Here is a 14,584-nt window from a genome sequence, read left to right as displayed (position 1 = left end):
GGATCATGTGACCCCAGCTGTACAATAAGCTTCACTGACTGGATCATGTGATGCCAGCTGTACAATAAGCTTCACTGACTGGATCATGTGACACCAGCTGTACAATAAGCTTCACTGACTAGATCATGTGACCCCAGCTGTTCAATAAGCTTCACTGACTGGATCATGTGATGCCAGCTGTTCAATAAGCTTCACTGACTGGATCATGTGACCCCAGCTGTACAATAAGCTTCACTGACTGGATCATGTGACCCCAGCTGTTCAATAAGCTTCACTGACTGGATCATGTGACCCCAGCTGTTCAATAAGCTTCACTGACTGGATCATGTGACCCCAGCTGTTCAATAAGCTTCACTGACTGGATCATGTGACCCCAGCTGTTCAATAAGCTTCACTGATCATGTGACACCAGCTGTTCAATAAGCTTCACTGACTGGATCATGTGACCCCAGCTGTTCAATAAGCTTCACTGACTGGATCATGTGACCCCAGCTGTACAATAAGCTTCACTGACTGGATCATGTGACCCCAGCTGTACAATAAGCTTCACTGACTGGATCATGTGACCCCAGCTGTACAATAAGCTTCACTGACTGGATCATGTGACGCCAGCTGTTCAATAAGCTTCACTGACTGGATCATGTGACACCAGCTGTTCAATAAGCTTCACTGACTGGATCATGTGACGCCAGCTGTTCAATAAGCTTCACTGACTGGATCATGTGACCCAATAAGCTTCACTGACTAGATCATGTTATGTGCAGCCAGCAGCTGGGAGGGCGAGGCTCAAAAGAGTACTCAAAAGAGTACTCAAAGAGAGAAGTATATGAACTCAGTTTAATATAATATAGAATTAATCAATATGATAATATATAATATATAATTCAGGAAGACGTGAACTTTCCATTGATAACTCATCAATAACCTGTAAACCTGCACAAACAGCAAAAGAAAAAAATTCCTTAATTCTGTGAACCAACCTATGAATAAATCCCTTATAAACCCATAATAATAACCTTACTCTTTGTAAGCTGTTATTTTTAATGGATAATCATGTAAAGGGGAAATTAAGGATGTTTCAAGGACATTTAGGGCTTTAGTTTTGGAGTGATGACTTAGTGACAAACTGGTCCTGCCAAAAGCACTTTATAGATCAATATGACTCAACCTGTTGTGATGCGGAACTGCTAGTGCACACACAGAGACTAACACTAACCTTAACCACAGAGACGTGAAGCTGTTTGAAGTTGTGTCTTCATCATGTCAGGGTTATGGATCCGGCCGACGACACAGACGAGGAGGATCTTCTTCTGCATTTGGCCGTTCAGATGAGCATCCAGGAGTCATGTCAGAGAGGAGAGCCCCCTGGAGGTAGAGCAAAGTCAAACAACTTCACCATCCACAGCTTAACCAGACTGTACGTTTCATTGTTTTTAATTTACCTTCGTCTTCCCAGCACAGAGCATGTATAGCTTGAGGAGGCCATCGAACACGGTGAGTCTCGTCACGGGGAGCGTATCTATGTTCCCAGGGTCTTATGTTCCCAGGGTCTTATGTTCCCAAGGTCCAAACTAAAGTTTGACTACACACCGGTTGACTCTCGGTTACGTCCACTCCATGTTGATTGGGTAAAGTGCAGCATGAGAGCCTGCCCCCTACGAGCGCTGTTATTCGGCTTTTCACTGAGAGACAGATTTTCGATGCAAGTGGAAAGTCTGTCTCAAGAGATTAGTCAACACCTGACCTGGGCCTATTCTATAGAGCTCGTCAGTGACCCCTGACCCCCCCCCCCCCCGTGCCTAACCCTAAGAGACCCGTCCCCAAAGCCTAAAGCTAAGCCTCGTTAACCCCAAGGTGTAACTTGACCTTTGTCTCACCCCGACCAGGTGTGCAGAGCTTGTTTAATGGTGCGTCCGTGCATGTATCATATTTGGGTACTGGACGCGTTCCAGCGCACAAGGTGCGTGACACAAGGTGCGTGACACAAGGTGCGTGACACAAGGTGCGTGACGTGACACAAGGTGTGTGACACAAGGTGCGTGACACAAGGTGCGTGACACAAGGTGCGTGACACAAGGTGCGTGACACAAGATGCGTGACACAAGGTGCGTGACACAAGGTGCGTGACACAAGCTGCGTGACACAAGGTGCGTGACACAAGGTGCGTGACACAAGCTGCGTGACACAAGGTGCGTGACACAAGCTGCGTGACACAAGGTGCGTGACACAAGGTGCGTGACACAAGCTGCGTGACACAAGCTGCGTGACACAAGGTGCGTGACACAAGCTGCGTGACACAAGGTGCGTGACACAAGCTGCGTGACACAAGCTGCGTGACACAAGGTGCGTGACACAAGCTGCGTGACACAAGCTGCGTGACACAAGGTGCGTGACACAAGCTGCGTGACACAAGGTGCGTGACACAAGGTGCGTGACACAAGGTGCGTGACACAAGGTGCGTGACACAAGCTGCGTGACACAAGCTGCGTGACACAAGGTGCGTGACACAAGGTGCGTGACACAAGGTGCGTGACACAAGGTGCGTGACACAAGGTGCGTGACAGAGCGCTGATATATTACGCTGCCGGAATGACAACATGTTGGAAGAGTGGAAGAGAGCCTGGAACAAAACCGACCAGCTACAGTAGCACATGACACATGAGTCACCATCAGTGTTGGGCAAGTTACTTTCAAAATGTAATATACTACATATTACTAGTTACTTTCATTTGAAAGTAATAAGTTACTTTACAACATTACTTTCTGTGTAGAGTAACTCGTTACTTATTACACTACTTTTGCATTACTTTTAGCAAAACAGCAGCAGCAGCAGAATGAAATCGCTGCCCCGGAACCATCCTGAAGAATAATTTCAACCGCCTTGAAGTCAGTGTAAACAATCCAAAATTCTAAATGTTATTCTTTTCCTTTGTTATTGTCATCTACAGTGGTTATTTGCATAAAAACACACAGTTTGATTAGGAAATGATTGTATCTTTTTTAAATATGTGCTTTGATTTAATAAAATGTAACTCAATTTGTAACTTGAGTTACTTGAGAAAGTAACTGGTATAATATTACTGAAATCCTATAAGTAATAAGTTATATTACTGAGTTACTGCTAAAAGTAATATATTACATGTAATATGTTACTTTTGTAATGAGTTACCCAACACTGGTCACCATAAAAATAAATAATTTGCCTCTGGGCAAAAACAAAAACTAAAGACGGGGAAAACAAATCGAATATACATATATACCTATCTATATCTATCTATCTATCTATATATCCATCTATATATCTATATACCGTATATATAGATATAATTTAATTTTTTGCTCAGAGTCAAATGCATAAACAGGGTTAGTAGCACAGAGGCCATCCAAGAGTGAATAGTCTTTTCCATGTCTGCATCCTAAACAAACACTCCACATGATTCACATTCCCACAGGTGTGAATCCTGGCTGTGTGCTGCCAAGTAACCAGGATCCAGAGGGCATCTGTAGCGATCCTAACTCTAAAGCTAATCTGTATTCATTTCTCCTCCTCCAATAGCCCAGGCTGCCCCTCCATTCAGACAAACTAACGGCACATTTCCTGGACTAACAGAGTCAGTGTGAGTTGATGCAATGCATCAGGCAATATGGCCACAGTGAAATATCTCCTCCTAGGTGGTAATAACTTGGTCATCTACCCATATGGAAATCTGAGGACATTATTTTCCCTTTATAGGGCAGTGAAGCACATTGTGGCTGGCTGAAGAGGGACATTGTTGGCATACCATTAGCAGTCAATGAGACCTCACAGTAATAAGCACGCTATCCAGAAACAATGGATGACGCTCATCCTGAAGCCAGGCCCAACTCCAGCAGCATACTGCCATCTACAGTGTGAAGAGGGCACTGCACTGTATGAAGAGGAGTTTGCACTGAGATGTTGAGACCCCTTATTGTTATTTAACTGAATTCAGGCAGGACTTAAAAGCCAATAGAGCTAGGGGGGTGAAAACATGTTAGTCAAAATATAAAGTCAAACAGCGGCTTTTCTGTGTCCCTCTGTGTTATCCAGGATAACTTCTCCTGTCATCTATTAATCATGTCAATCAAGCAGATCTCCACTTGGCTTAGATGCTGTATGTTTTGACTCACCTTTCATGACATGTTTAAAAGCCAAATGATTTGCTAAAATCTGAAGTCTATCTGATCTAACGTTGTGTAATAAAACAAAGCACAAATATAAATTACTTTAAATATATATATAAAAGGATTATATCTCAGAGGTATATGGATGAGGAGGCGTTGTGTTGACCGCTCGAGCCCCGGCGTCCCTGTCCAGGGGCTAGCGCTCGGCGGGATTATCATTAGTATTATTACTGATATTTTCTTTTCATAATATTTTCTTTTCATAGTGTGGAAATTTGGGGTGTATGAAAATGAGTTAATATGAGTTGCATAAGATAATAGAGTGTGAAGGGGGTAGGAATACATAAGTTTACACTTCATCCTACTCCTTTTCGAACATTACCGTTTTGCTTGTTTGTCTGTTTTTTTAATCTGTTTATGATCTTATTGTTTGTTTTATTTTTTATTTTATTTTTCATTTATGTTCGAAATAAACTCATTCATTCGTTTTCATTCATTCATTCAATATGAGGGTCTGCCTGTTTCTCAGTGTATGTTTGACCCCCTCATGGACATTATCCCAGAAACACTTCAATGACTTTACTTGACATCTTTTACATAAAAGTGCCTACCTATACATATATATATATATACATAAAGACAAAAACATTGTAACATTTTTACTTACTATGGCTATTAAGATCACGTTGAATCTTGAGAGCATCACCGTAGGGAGAGAACGTACTGTTATGGGACACTAACCTAGAAGCTAATTGTATAGGCCGAGTAGGGGCCAACAATTAATAAACAATATTCTGGAGCCAGGTTTACGTCCAGGACCATTCGTAACAATATGGGCCTATACGTTGTAGGAAGTATATAGTGATTCAGTCATTCAGAGACAGTGTTTTGTGTTCATCAGCTTCCTCCAGCCTGCCTCTGGAGGGCGAGACCTTCCTGACATTAGCAGTGGGAGCTGGGCTGGTGGAGAACGTTCAGATGCTGCTGGAACACGGAGCTTCTCCACACACCGCCAACAGCGACAACGAATCCCCGCTGCTTTTAGGTAAGGGCATTCTGCTCCTGCACACTCTAGCCCACTGATTCTCAACCTTTTTCCTATCAAGGACCCCTAATTTAATTTAATTTAATCTCAGCCTGATTTACTACACAATACACATCAGAGTCACGGACCCCCGTTTAATGAGATGTCTCTCTGACCCAAACCTGAGAATATTTTTGATGTGATTTTGTCCAGAATTCCATGACTGTCTCTATTATAGGCAGAGAGATCATAGTTCAACTATGATCAAAATAATTATTCTTCTACATTCTCCTTATTGTTAACTTCAACTTTAACAAATCATCAGTTTGCTGGGGACCCTGGTGGTCCCCAGATTGAGAACCACTGCCTATGGACAGGGTATGGCAGGTTTTAGCAAGATACAGTTACTTTGATATCAGAGTGGGAAATAGAAACCTTCTCTTCACATGAAGGAAGACACTGAGTGTTGAAGAAGAAGTATATAAGAAACTGCTATTTTATGTTAACAAAAGCAAGATTCGAACTAACGAACGAACGAACGAACGAACGAATGAACGAACTAACTGTGTTGTTACACACCCTAAAATCGCACAATATTTAAAACAACAGACCTTTAGGGATTCCTCCGGAAAAGTCTTTAGAGAAGACATATCTGTCCAAATAACCTTCACCATCCGTTCTCCCTCCTCCCTGTAGCAGTCAGAGCTGGATCTCATGAGCTGGTGTCCAGGCTGATATCTAGTGGGGCTCAGGTGGACCAGGTGTGTCTGGAGAAGTGGACCGCGGTGCACGAAGCCTCCAGGATGGGCGGGGTCCACATCCTGGAGCTGCTGCTGCAGCATGGAGGCCAGGTGGCTGAGACAGACCAGCACGGAGTCACCCCTCTGGGCATCGCTGCCGAACACAGCCATGCCCAAGTCCTGGAACTGCTCATTAAACACGGTCAGTGACAGAATGCTGTTTTTTAAAAGGAATAACTTTGATCAAATGAAAATTCATTACTGTCGTCAGTAGAAACCACTTTGAAGTTGGTAGGACACCAAACACCAACAAGTCTCCCCTGTCGTTCCATCTCAACCTTCTCAGGGCTCAGGCCAGCCTTTTTGCATAAAATGTCCATGAGATGTCTCCAAACTGCTTGTGCAGCACAGCCCAGGTGTTTCTGTCCATGAGATGTTGTGGGAGTTCTATAGAAGTCTATTGGACTACCCTGCGGATTGAAAAAGTGAGGAAAAAGTGGTCCCCATGTGTGTTAACACCTTAACTGCCAACGACGAGTGTAGTCGTCAAACACAATCCAGCTGTTCACTGCCAGCGACGACTTGACTCGTCAAAAAAATGATTTTTTTTTTTTTTGACCGTGGGATGTGCATCTAACCCTTTTACATCTCTTATATAATTATTGGAGCCACCGAACGTTTACAACCCATTCCACCGACCCACTAAGTGGCAACAGTGCTCTCCTGGCTAGAGGAAGGCAAGCATTTTTTTAACTTGTCACGCCATTCTCACCCCAGCCATTCTCATGAAAATGGATGGGGGAAAACGCTCTCGTTTTCGCGCTGATTGCTGGCGATGCGGGATTGCAAATTTACATAATACATTACAGGTGGAACACACTTTGAAACACGCAGCATAAATATGACCAGAATCGCAAAAGCTTCTCTCAACCAAAACTCCAAGAAGCGAGCGAGTCCATGCCGACTTCCTCAAACAGCGGCCGTGCAGACAGGCACAGGACAGCAGCAAAAGCACTGAGACTGTGACGGCCGCTGCAGCCAAGAAGAACGCCCACGGAGGGAGGAGTTGAAGCAACTCTCCCTCTCGCTCTCTCCCTCCCTCTCTCTCTCTCTCTCTCTCTCTCTCTCCCTCTCCCCCTCTCACTAGGATTAAACCTAGTGCGTCTCCCTCCCGAGAGGGAGGGAGAGAGAGAGAGAGGGAGGGAGAGCGAGAGGGAGGGAGAGAGAGAGAGAGAGAGAGAGAGAGGGAGAGCGAGAGGAAGGGAGAGAGAGAGAGAGAGAGAGAGAGAGCGAGAGAGGGAGAGAGAGAGAGAGAGAGCCAAAAATGAATGGTTAAAGTGACATTTCTATCGAATTTCACAAAAAGCCGTTTATCTCTGAATATTTTTTCTGACGCTAAAACCATGCTGTATTCAACTGCTAATGCTTACATAACTACTAACTCTACAAACTAACTCTTTTAGACAGAGAAAGTACACATTCTATTAGTACTTTTGAGATATTGTATGTTCACAAACTCCAAGCAGAAAATAATCCTCGGCTCTTGTAAAATGAGCCACAATCCTCAAAAAACGGCTTGGCAGAAGCTACCTACAGCAAGAAAAAAACGGCTGGCAGTCAATGTGTTAAAAAGTGGTCCTGACCAAACGTAACTATTTAACCAGTTGAGAGAGAGAAGGGGTTGAACATTGACCTTCTTATCATAGACCTGATACTGTACCATAGCTATAGTAATGTACCATGGTTCTAGCAGGCCCAGTATGGCTACAGCACTGATTTAGTACCAAATGGAAAAATGCTATAGGATCAATGATGTCATAATAACTAGGAGGGCGGCATCTTTATGCACCTTAGCCCAGAGTCACTTTTCTGTTGCTTCATTAAGGTGCTGATGTCAACGCCCAGGCGCCAAACGGCGACAGTGTCTTGTACGACGCCGCGGGCTCAGGAAGTCCAGACTGCGTGGAGATCCTGCTGCAGCACGGAGCCGACCCCAACACCCCGAGTCTGAGCTCCCAGCTGCCCATCCACCGGGCTGCCTACGGGGGCCACTACCTGTAAGTCAGCTGCCCATCCACCGGGCTGCCTACGGGGGCCACTACCTGTAAGTCAGCTGCCCATCCACCGGGCGGCGTACGGGGCCCACTACCCGTAAGATGGACATCCCAATCTCTTACCGAGCATTAGACTGTGAACAACATGATCAACAAGTCAGCATCAGGCCGTTCATTTCCTACAGAGCACAGAGACCAGACCTGTACCACGAATGGAGATAAACAGATCCAGGATCTGTCCCCTTGATCTGGTTTGACCTCAATCGCAATCGAGCTAAACGACCACGAAGGTGGTTATCAGCTCGGGCATCTGAATGGGGCCATATAGATGGAGGCTGCTATGAGCGATATGCATAGCCCCCAGTTCCTGTGTGAACGAGCTTCTCCCCCCCAGCCCCCCACTGCTAAACCCCCGCAATCCCTCTCCCTCCCCCACCTAGTTTGTTTGCAACGGATGTTAATTCCTTACATATAACAAATGTTTATGTATTGCATAATATTCAAGCGTGCCATTATTCCTTTCAATCTAGAAATAATGTAAATAGTCTTAATTCGAGTATTGAATGGTGATTCCCATTCGTGTGTGTTTACGTCTCTAAATGTTGTACGTTGAGGACCGCAATGGAAATAAGCCGCAAGGCTTTATTGTGTTTTTATCCTCGGTGAACTGTCTGTTTCCCTGTATCTGTGTTGACCTTTTCACCAAAATAAATCAAATCAAATCAAATCAATTCAATGTAGGATTTCCCTATCCAGCTCTGAGCTTGTGCACATGGAAATGCTCGTGCACAGGAGCTCGTGCCCACGAAAGAGGTGGGGTTTGTAACTAGCCAATCACAATGCAATATCGACAGCTCCAGATTTTACAGCGCCAGACACGCCTATTTCCTCATTCATTCAAAGCGCACATTCAAAGCGGAAGTGTATTAAAGGGAGACTCCACTTTTTCGGGAGTTTAGCTCATTTTCCAGATCCCCCCCACATAACCAAGATACACCATGCCTTACCGGCACTGTCCGCTCCGTTTACAGTGAGCTACAGTCGTGAAGTTAGTTAGTATCGCCATAGAATGGAGGCTAATGGTGCAGCTGTTAAAAATCTGTCAAAACACACATCTCCCGATGACGAAATACATGTTGTGCTTCAGGTACTCACCACACAAGGAAATATTAATCCAAAATACACATAATCTGTCTTTTTGGAAGGAAAAGAAGTCGACGGAGTTCTGAAAGATCTTGTATCCTGTTTTCCAACAGGGCTTTGAGCATGTTGATCCCGGTCACCAGCAGAAGGGCGCTGCGGCTGTCGGGCCAAAGCCCCGTTCACTCTGCGGCGGACGGAGGCCACGCCCACTGCCTGGAGCTGCTGCTGCGGAATGGCTTCAACGTCAACGAGCTCTTAGCCCCGTACATCTCTGAAAACTACGGCGACATGAGGAGAAGCCCGTTGTACTTCGCCGTCTCCAACGGGGACGTGACCTGCACCGAAATGCTGCTGAGGTCGGGCGCCAAAACGGACCTGGACCCGTTGCGCTGCCTCCTGGTGGCGGTGCGGTCCGGCCGGTGTGAGCTCGTCAAGCTGCTGTTGGCATCTGAGGCGGACGTGAACTGTTACTTCACGGTGGTCAGCGACACGGTGTTTCCCACGGCGCTGCAGTACTGCCTGAAGGACGAGGTCATGATGCGGCTGCTGCTCAACCACGGCTACAACGCCGACAAGTGTTTCTGCTGTAACCACGACGACCGGGGAGACCCGGGAGACTCACATCACCAGGAGGAAGACGTTGCTGTGAGTTCTCCTCCTACAACTGGTGTGAAGTGCTGTACCTGTACCTGTACCCAGGGACGTGCAGAGAACATTAGAGGGGCAGGGGCTCAAATTGATAAAAGGGCACAATTTGAGGCAATTTGAAGGCCAATTTAGGGGTATAACTCATTTTAAATATTCCGATTTTAACCAGATTTAGAGGAATATCTCATTTTAGGATGAGACTTTGACAAACATACATACCTGATTCACGTTGACTGACTGATATATCTGTCAGACTGTGTGCGCCTGTGCTGCTGCTGTCCGTCTGCATGGTTGCTCTGGCTGAGTGGAGTGCGCACTGCTGGAGTGGGTGGGGATGGGCCACGTGCGTTTTTGGGTTGGTGCCTTCAGGGGCGGTTTAGAAAAACACTGCTCCATGCAGAGGCCTATTACAAATGGTGCATTCAAGGCCAAGAGAGCTCGGAAAAGGCATTTCTCTTTGAATGCTGCCTTCAGTGATGGCATGGAAAGGGCAATTTCCATACAAAGCACCATTAGAAATGCATTCATGGTCAGGAAAGGGCACTTTTTATTTTATTTTTTCATGTGTCTGAGCTGTTTGTTTTGTTCATGTGTTGTTGGAATGAAAATGAAAAATGTATTATAAAAAAAAAAAAAAAAAAAAAAAAGGAAAAAAAAAGGGCACTTTTTACAGACTGAAAAAAAGGCAGGGGCTCAAGCCCCCTTTCATGTCTATGTGTGCACGTGCCTGCCTGTACCTTTACCTGTTATTGTCTGTAAGGCTGGGAGCCCATTCTTCACACAGTCCAGAAAATGTAGCTTCCTCTCACATGTGTATGTGCTTCTCTCTGGTGATTCTGATAAGTGTACAAATGGCTCCAGGTTGCCCGGCAACAAGCAACATTTATCCAACCAGGTTAGTCCCACTGACATCAAGAATGCCAAGGGAGAGAGCTGGCTAACGGTACAGCCACACCTCCGCGTCATTTGACGCGTGCTGACGCTTGGCTGTATGGACGCTCAACGCTTGGTGGGCGTGGAAATCCGGAAGCAGCAGCTAGCTCCCAAGCTAGCTGCTGCTAGATTTACTTTGCTTCTTTGAAAATTGGTGTTAGAGAGGAAGTGGAAGAGGACAGGAAGGGTAGGATAGGTCCTAGGACGAGCTCAATTGGCTAGCTTTGTACTTTGTCAAACTCCACCCCGCCCCCTCTGTTGCCCACTGTCGCTTCACAAGCCTGCTACGCATCGTCTGGTATCCCAGCATGCTTCGCAAGGCGTCGAGCAGCATGTTCAATACAAGTTGAATGGGCAGCAGCGTCAGCACGCGTCAAATGACGCGGAGGTGTGGCTGTACCGTAAGAAAGCAGCATCATGGCAAACAAGCAAGTTCCAAAAACATACAACAATGTAGAAGTCAAAAATGGAAAATAAAGTTTTCTGTAATCTATAATAAATGCTCAAAGAATTCCACTAGGGACAGGGGGGATGTGTTAGTTTCACTTTCGCCTATCCCATCTGAATATTTCTGCATACTGCGGGTTCATAAACAGTCTTGGAATTGCTTAAATTGGGTCTGACAGGAAAGCGGAGACTCTTGTGGATTCAACGAGCCCAATTGTATTCATGTGTGATGATGTTAGTCCCCATAGTTGCCATTTCATTGTTGTGAGACCATTTTTTAAACTTGGCCTCACTGTATAAAATGGCCTATTGTGACCTCTAGGATAATCGCAGCCTCATGAACCTTTACAAAGCCAAACTAGAGACCCTGGGAGTTCAGAGGATGTATTTTCCTACTGTAGGTATATTGACAACAAGCTTGGTTTCTGAGCGATTTCCAGAACAGAAGTGCTCGCCACCCAATCTCAGAAAAGTGCATTTCTAACAGAAATCAAAAGTTTTTGATACCAAACAGCATGAATTTTGAATTGAAAAAGACAACTGTTAAAGTGTCACCTTCTCCACCATTTCTTCTATATCCACGGAGAGCTCATGAATCGTCTTATCTGTGCTTCAGTTTTGTGATGTCATCAGTGTCTCCTGTCTGGAGCACCTGGCCGGCCGAGTGGTGTCGATCCTCCTGGACTACGTCGGCCATGTTTCCCTCTGCGGCAAACTGACCAACATCCTGGAGAAACACAAAGAGTGGCTTCACATTCACACCACAATATGTAAGTCGCTTGTATTGGAGAGATGTTTTGCTGATATTCCTGATGTCTGGTCAGATTTGGATTAAATTAACAACGACACTACCGCACTTTCCGGCAGCTGTCGTAAAGCTGCCCGGCTGTCTTAAAGGCACAGCTACATCTGGTGTGATGCATCCACAACAGAATCAATAATATGTAAGAGTCTGCGGATATTGTCCACCTCACTGATGATGTCAATTCTGTCACTTCCGTGATTGACAGCCAGGACTCGCCCACCCACTTCAAAACAAGGAGACATACTGGCTAAGATGGAGCCTGCATGTGCATAATATCCAAAAACCTGTTTGATTTCCAGCGTGTGATTTCTTTTGGCCATGCATCTCTGGCTAGTTGGTTTGTTTACAACACACATTCTGTCGCTGACCGTAAATAGGCAAGGTACCGTGTGTCACAAACTGCGATAAGTCAAGTCAAGTCAAGTCAAGTTTATTTGTATAGCACTTTTCATACACAGAGGCAATCCAAAGCGCTTCACATAAAATGGTTGACAGGAAAATGAAAGAATAAAAGAAGAGAATATTAAATAATAATAATATTAAATTTAAAAGCATCACAAGAAAACTTAAAAAAAAAAAAGAGTATAAAAAGTGCATTAAGCAACAGGCGCCGCAGTTGCAAAAAGAGCTAAAAACTTATAGAGGACTCATTGGGTTTGCATAATAGAATAAATCAATTTATCTATATCGAGTCCCCCGACATCATGACTATATAAGAAACATGACTACACACACATACAACTCAAGTCTGGGTACGGTGTCCTCTTTCCCTCTATACTGCAGTTTGGACGCCAAGCATACCCCCACTTGTACCTAGCGTCATCTGTTGCCTGTCGACAAACAGGCCGGATTTTTTCTCTAAACCTTGCTTAACACATTCACTGCCACTTTTTTTTACTGTAGGTAGGTTCTGCCAGAGGGTTTTTTTGAGGATTCTGGCTCATTTTACAAGAGCCGAGGATTATTTTCTGCTTGGAGTTTGTGAACACAAAGTTCACAAAAGTACTAATAGAATGTGTGCTTTCTCTGTCTAAAAGAGTTAGTTTGTAGAGTTAGTAGTTATGTAGATATTAGCCGTTGAGTACAGCATGGTTTCAGCGTCTGAGAGTGAAAGCTGAGATAATCGCAGTTTTGTGAAATTCAATCAAACAGGCAGAACAGTCACTTTAACCATTTATTTTTGGCATCAGTGAGAGATCAGACATCTAAACAATATAGTTCTGAACGCCCTCTCCTTCAAACTCCTCCCTCCGTGGGCGTGTCTGGTGGCTTTCAGCCTGCGTTTGTCACAAGCGAGTGTTCTGCTGCTGCTGCGAGTTTGAGCAGCCTCCCTCCCTGGCAGCGAGTGTGGATAGGGCTCACTTGTTTCTTGGTTTTGAGAGCTTTGATGAAGCTTTGTGCGATTCTAGGCTTTATGCTGCGTGTTTCAAACTGTGTTTTCCACCCAGTCTATTTTTGGAATCCCCCACCGCCAGCTCCCAGCGCGATAATGCGCAAAAGTGAAAGCGTTTTCGCCAATCCATTTTACAGTAGAGAATGGTTTCCTCGCGCGTTACCCTACAGTTTTGGCTCTGCTTTTCCTAGTGTGGAGAGCACTGTCGCCACTTAGTGGGTCCGTGGAATGGGTTGTACACGTTCGCTGACTCCAATATTTTTATAGGAGACGTGGGGAGCGTTGATCCACGTCCCACCGTCCAAAAAAAAAAATCGATCATTAATACGTCATTGGCAGTGAACGTGTTAAAACGAGTACGGCTCTAGTAAGCTCCATTTACGCGTGTTTCCCTCCTGACGCATCACCTCACCCTCTTATAAAACCTCAGATTGAGACACATAATCCCAATAAAATGATGTATACATGTCCACAGAATGCTCCTAAAACCCCAATAATACAGTAGCTATATGTCCCACATGCCTTAATCGGAAAATGCTACATTCAGAATAAGGCCTAATTCGGAATATCCAAACAGAATATGCTGTTTACATGACCTGTAGCAAATTTGGAATATTGTCATACTCTGAATAATAGTGGAATATTAGTGTGTTTATATAAACACACTCATTGTTGGGGGATGACATGTTTACTGTTGCCTTGTTTCGGTTACCCAGGTAACCCTCGCTCTCTGTCCCACCTGAGCAGAGTGGTCATCAGGAAGCATCTGAGCTCCAGACTGGCTGATCCTGGTCTGATCCGCATCCCGCTGCCCAACAGACTGAAAGACTTCCTGCTGTTCAGAGAGGAGGATCTGTACGCCAACACCTGTATGGACGAGTGAAGATCCAGTGTCTTTGACAAGTGTTCACAAGTGGCTATATTCAGTAGCTGGTGTTCGGGCCAGACCCGTTTCAACTGTTGCCAGACGGGAAAACAGAGGGAAGACTCTGCCTGGGCTTAGAGCTGCTAGCCCCGCCCATTACGTCTTTCACACACGTGCAGGTCAGGACTACTGCTGCTACTTTGCTACAGGACCGCCGGACATGTGCTGACGGACGGTAACAGCTTTCCTCTTGGTCGCTCATGGATTGAAGGTAGCCTACCTTACGTTTCTTTTAGAGCTCCTCTGGGAGTGAAGGGGCCATTGGGGTTTGAGGCCACACCAATCCCGGGCAGCATACAGGCCTGCAACGTGTGCGTGTGTGTGTGTGT

General features: G+C 45.2%; 1 protein-coding gene across 1 annotated transcript in view; it reads left to right on the top strand.

Annotated features, from left to right (window-relative positions):
• LOC310800676 (ankyrin repeat and SOCS box protein 15-like) overlaps positions 1-14,213 on the top strand; it is a gene marked incomplete at both ends in the record, with an annotated part of 37,402 nt that extends 23,189 nt beyond the window's left edge. Inside the window, 7 exons of the mRNA XM_083663292.1 lie at positions 1,268-1,371; positions 5,045-5,188; positions 5,864-6,109; positions 7,793-7,964; positions 9,218-9,749; positions 11,749-11,902; positions 14,047-14,213. Coding sequence (XP_083519418.1) covers positions 1,268-1,371; positions 5,045-5,188; positions 5,864-6,109; positions 7,793-7,964; positions 9,218-9,749; positions 11,749-11,902; positions 14,047-14,213 — 1,519 coding nt within the window. The remainder of the gene's footprint in view (positions 1-1,267; positions 1,372-5,044; positions 5,189-5,863; positions 6,110-7,792; positions 7,965-9,217; positions 9,750-11,748; positions 11,903-14,046) is intronic.
• Between the last annotated feature and the right edge of the window lie 371 nt (positions 14,214-14,584).

Source organism: Poromitra crassiceps (genome assembly GCF_964638095.1).
Source record: "Poromitra crassiceps genome assembly, chromosome: 30".
NCBI lineage: Eukaryota > Metazoa > Chordata > Actinopteri > Beryciformes > Melamphaidae > Poromitra > Poromitra crassiceps.
This window is presented reverse-complemented; position numbering and strand designations above follow the sequence as displayed.